At 42.4% G+C, this 4,647-nt stretch overlaps 1 protein-coding gene across 1 annotated transcript; it reads right to left on the bottom strand.

The window, feature by feature from the left end:
- Positions 1-239: 239 nt before the first annotated feature.
- Positions 240-1,163, bottom strand: LOC144253837 (olfactory receptor 7A17-like). The gene has a single exon (XM_077796500.1). It carries the CDS (start codon positions 1,161-1,163, stop codon positions 240-242), a length of 924 nt encoding a protein of 307 aa, XP_077652626.1.
- Between the last annotated feature and the right edge of the window lie 3,484 nt (positions 1,164-4,647).

Genomic DNA, 4,647 nt, shown 5'->3' with positions numbered 1-4,647 from the left:
TTTGGAATAAATTTAGAAAATCAGGACAACACAGCAAAAAAATTTGTTGTATAGAGAGGTTGTATAGAGAGGTTGAATTCAGAGTCATAAAAACTTCAGAAAATAGATAGAATGGAGACATGATGAGCATTTCACATTCACACTCTAAACAAAGAATCACAACTTGTGACTCTGAGACTTTGCTCCTGCAATCAAAGTCAGGTACTAGTGAAGCCCCAGGGCAAGAGGCCCTTCTATAATTACCCTCCAAAAAGACTTTTCAGAGATTTTTTTATGTCCTTATTCCTCAGACTGTAGATGAAGGGGTTCAGCATGGGGGTGACCACAGTGTACATCACCGAGGCTGTTGCACTGGAGTGTGAGCTCTGGGCTGCAGCAGAACTGAGGTACACACCAAAGCCTGTGCCATAAAATAAGGAGACCACGGAGAGGTGAGATGCACAGGTGGAGAAGGCTTTGTACTTGCCCTGAGCTGATGAGATTGCACGGATGGAGGAAGCTATCTTAGCATAAGAGTAAAGGATGCCAATGAGGGCAATAGAAGCCAACAATAGGGCAATAAAATACATCAACATGTTATTAAGGAAGATGTCAGAACAGGCAAGTTGGATCACCTGGTTGAGTTCACAGAAAAAGTGGGGGATTTCTAAATGTGGGCTGAAAGATAGTCGCAACACCACTAAGCTTTGTAACAGGGCATGCAGGACACTCAGGATCCAGCACACTAGAACCAGAAAACCACAGAGCCTGGGATTCATGATGACACTGTAGTGCAGTGGGTGGCAGATGGCCACATACCTGTCATAGGCCATCACAGCCAAGAGGAAGTTGTCCAACTCTCCAAAAACTAAGAAAAGGCACATTTGGGTGATGCAGTCTGCGTAGGTGATGGCCTTGTTCTGTGTCTGGATGTTCACCAGCATCTTGGGGATGGTGGTGGAGGTGAAGCAGATGTCCACAAAGGACAGGTTGGAGAGGAAGAAGTACATGGGTGTGTGCAGGTGGGGGTCTGAGATGGTGGCCAGGATGATGAGCAGGTTCCCCAGCACAGTGAGCAGGTACATGGACAGGAAAAGGCCAAAGAGGAGGGGCAGCAGTTCTGGGTCCTCTGAAAGTCCCAGAAGAAGGAATTCTGAGACCCTTGTATTGTTTTCTGGTTCCATGGGGTGGATATAACTACCAGAAAGAGAAAAATAACATGACTTCTGGTCACACAGGTGAACAGCACTGATATGGTTAAAATGTTGCAGTTTACATTTCCTGACAAGCCTGGATTTCTCACTGTGTTTATGGATCTGTCCTCTTAGGACGTTCCTGGAGCCATTATTGCTGAGGAACTCCTGTCCCACTCTGACCATTTTCTCCAGAAGGTCACTTATTCTGCAGTGCTAATGATAAATTATTTCTTAACATTGAAGAAGCTTAAATGAAGTGCTAACCATGTCCCACACACTGTGAGTACTCGAGTAACAAAAGCACCTACATCCCAATACTGGGCAAAAAATTGTATGCAGATATGTAAATCATAATCTGTTGCCTTTTGTGCATATTCTTGCACATGTTAACTTGTTACCTTTGTTCTCCGTATTGTACACATTAATCACAAGTGGTTCTTTGAATAATTATGCCTCAAGAAAGCTGTTTTAAAAAGAATCTTATAGCACGTCTGATGGTGAAGGAGCATGAAGGACATGAAGCAGATATGAAGGAGAGAGCGGGGCTCGGGATGAAACCCAGGGCTTCTTGTGTGCTGAGCAGGCGCTCCACCACAGACTTGCACCTCCAAGACCTAGTGCTGCTATTTTTTAAGGGTGTTCAGGCAAGATCACCAGAGAATGTAACATTGGAACAGAGAACTCAAGAGGGTGGTGCAGGAGGCAGGAGGTCATCTGCTGAGGTTTAGCAGAGAGAATAGTCAGTGCAAAGGGCCTGAAACAGGAACTTAAAGTTTAAGATGTTCAAAAGGCCCAAAGACCCACTGCATAGAGGCCAATAAAAAAGAGGTATGCATGTGTAAGGTTTTTCATACCCAAGTGTCTTTATATAAATAGCTTTATAATTGGCTACCTGATGATAAAAAATAATATTGCTCATTTACATTTTTATAGTACATTTTAAATGTTTAATTTTTTAAAAAAAAAGTATAATGACAAGTTACAGTGTCAGAGGATGCTGAGGAATGAGGTGGTCTCTCTACTGGAGCTGAAGCTGCCAGACACCAAGTGACCTTCATTCCCATTATGTAAACTGTTAATCTTGTTGAAAGGCAGCCTGGGAAATGAAATGGACAGGCTACTTATGCCACCAATGGTCACATCATAGGAAACGCCTTGGAATAGGAGTCCAGTGCCCTGCCCTGAGGATGGCGCATACACACACACACACCACGTCACCACTGTGGCCTCTGACCTCACCACTCTGTTAGGCCCCTAGTGTATGCAGTGCAAGCTGGCCGGATCAGATTAACTGTTCCCTGATGCAAAAATGGCAGCCAGAACATCTTCCTGTAAACCTCCTGTTGAGAAGTAGACATGGAGAAAATACTGTTAGTTTGCTAGAATACATTCTCCATTTTAAGAACATGAGGGAGGGGGTGGGAGAGAGAGAGAGAGAAAGAGAAAGCCCAACAAATACAGAGAAAGATAGAGAAATGAAGTGGGCATTGGTGGCTGGGGAACAAGGCAATGACGTCGGAAGGCCCCTGAGATACTAAAAGGAAGAAAATGCTCCTTGATTCTGGCTCCAGCCCAGGGCCTACTCCCTGCAGGTCCTGCAAAACTAAGAAAAGAGAAAGAAATGTATCCAACCTCAAAAGTAGTGATGTATTTATGGGTTCCATACCTTATAGAAATATGACCCCACAACAAAAATGACCAAAGGTAACAAGTTAACAAAATATATCAAAGGATATCGGCAAGGAAACACAAAGTTCACCATAGTTTGTGTGGAACTGAAGAATCTGGTTTTCCTGCATGTGTCTTCTATTTGACTGATTGGTTTGGAAATGGCACAAATGGGCGAGCTGGGCCCCTTTCTCACTTTGCTCATGTGGTATCTTTTCTTGGGTTTAGAGATTTAACCTCTCTTTTTATTTTTTGAAAAATCCAATAGGTTTTTAACAACCCTGGTTCTGCTCCTTGTCCAACCTGAAAATGTGGTGACAATTCCACCCTGATCTGTCCTGATGTGATGCTGAGGGCACTGTGCCATGACACGTGTGTACTGCCGTCGTCAATCTATGCTCCTGTCATTCAAAATGCAAATCAACAGAGACATGCCCCTTGGTGACCTTTCCATTTTCAGAAAGGTTTGCAAAGTTAGGTTCAGTGACACAAAACAAGTGTAAGAAAGTGAGAGACTGAGTGTAAATACAAGGAGGGTGAAGCCCGACTCACCAGGGTTGTTTCCAAAGAACAGTGTTAAGAAAAACTGAATGGAGCCCCCAAAATGAACTAAACCAGGGGTTGGGGGTGAAGCTCTGTGGTGGGAAACCTGCCTCACATGGGGGGGGGCTGGATCCTCTGCACTGCAGAAGAATAAAAAGTAACAATTAACTGACACCAGACAGAGAACAGCAAAACGTTCAGGATTTAAAGGTGGGTTAATAGTTACCTGGACTAAGGCTTTGATATCTTAGAATATGGCCTAGAATGCTCCTGTGATTCTCTGGCAGGTACTGAATGCTCTGTTATCACTTGGGAAATGAATCAGGATTGAGTCTGAGTGTATGTGGATATTGCATCTAAGACAAAGTTAGTGAGAAAAGTTAGAAAAAATGTTTAGATAAATGGCTGAATGGAAGGAAATGATGTTGGACCCCTCCCTCATATATGTTAACAATAATCAGAGAAGTTAAAGACCTCAGTGAAAAAAATATGAAATTTACTTTAACTAAACATCTAAAATTATATGTAAAATATCCAGTGAGCAAAATCATTAAGGCAAGAATCTCAGGAGTAAGACCAACATACGACACTAAATAAAATATACATTTTTATGATCACATGTATCATCCCCAAAGTCAAGGAAGAAACAATAATTTGTAAAAAAAAAAAAAATCAGTCAAAATATTGACACTGGTAGAAAAATGGGACAATAACATTAACAGGGAAATCAAAATATTGATGAAATATACAAATATTTGCTAAAAGTCAGTAAAAGTTCAAAAAAAACAATGTTTTTCACTTCCTCTAGCCACAGAAGATCTGTACCACTGATGGGGGTTGGGATTTTTAAACAGAATAAAAGGGGAACCCTAATTTGGTGGAAGCAATGTGCCCTTATGACAGGAATTGGGAACAATCTGAAGACAGCCATAATAGTAAAAGTGCAGGTACCTTTAACTCAAAGTCCCTCCATCTCCCCAATATTGACATCTGGGACAAGTGATTCTTTGAGGTGGGGGCTGTCCTGTGCATTGTGGGATGGTGAGCAGCGTCCCTGACCTCTCATGACCCCTCCCCTGTATGACAACTGAAAATGTCTCCACTCCTTGCTCAGTGTCCCCCAGGGGACAAGTAACACTCCTGGTTGAGAAGCACTGTTTGAACTTAACAATAGCAACATATTTTGCAGCATTGGTATAATAGCAAATTAATGAGAAAGACTATGAAAGTCCATCAAAAGCCTCATCACAGCCTCATTGTG

This window comes from Urocitellus parryii, chromosome 3, assembly GCF_045843805.1.
Source record: "Urocitellus parryii isolate mUroPar1 chromosome 3, mUroPar1.hap1, whole genome shotgun sequence".
Lineage (NCBI taxonomy): Eukaryota > Metazoa > Chordata > Mammalia > Rodentia > Sciuridae > Urocitellus > Urocitellus parryii.
The sequence above is the reverse complement of the archived record's forward strand: the minus strand, read 5'-3'. Positions and strand labels throughout refer to the sequence as shown.

Coding starts and splice junctions, on each gene's coding strand:
- LOC144253837 (XM_077796500.1), bottom strand. CDS start 1,163: ATGGAACCAGAAAACAATACAAGGGTCTCAGAATTCCTTCTTCTGGGA.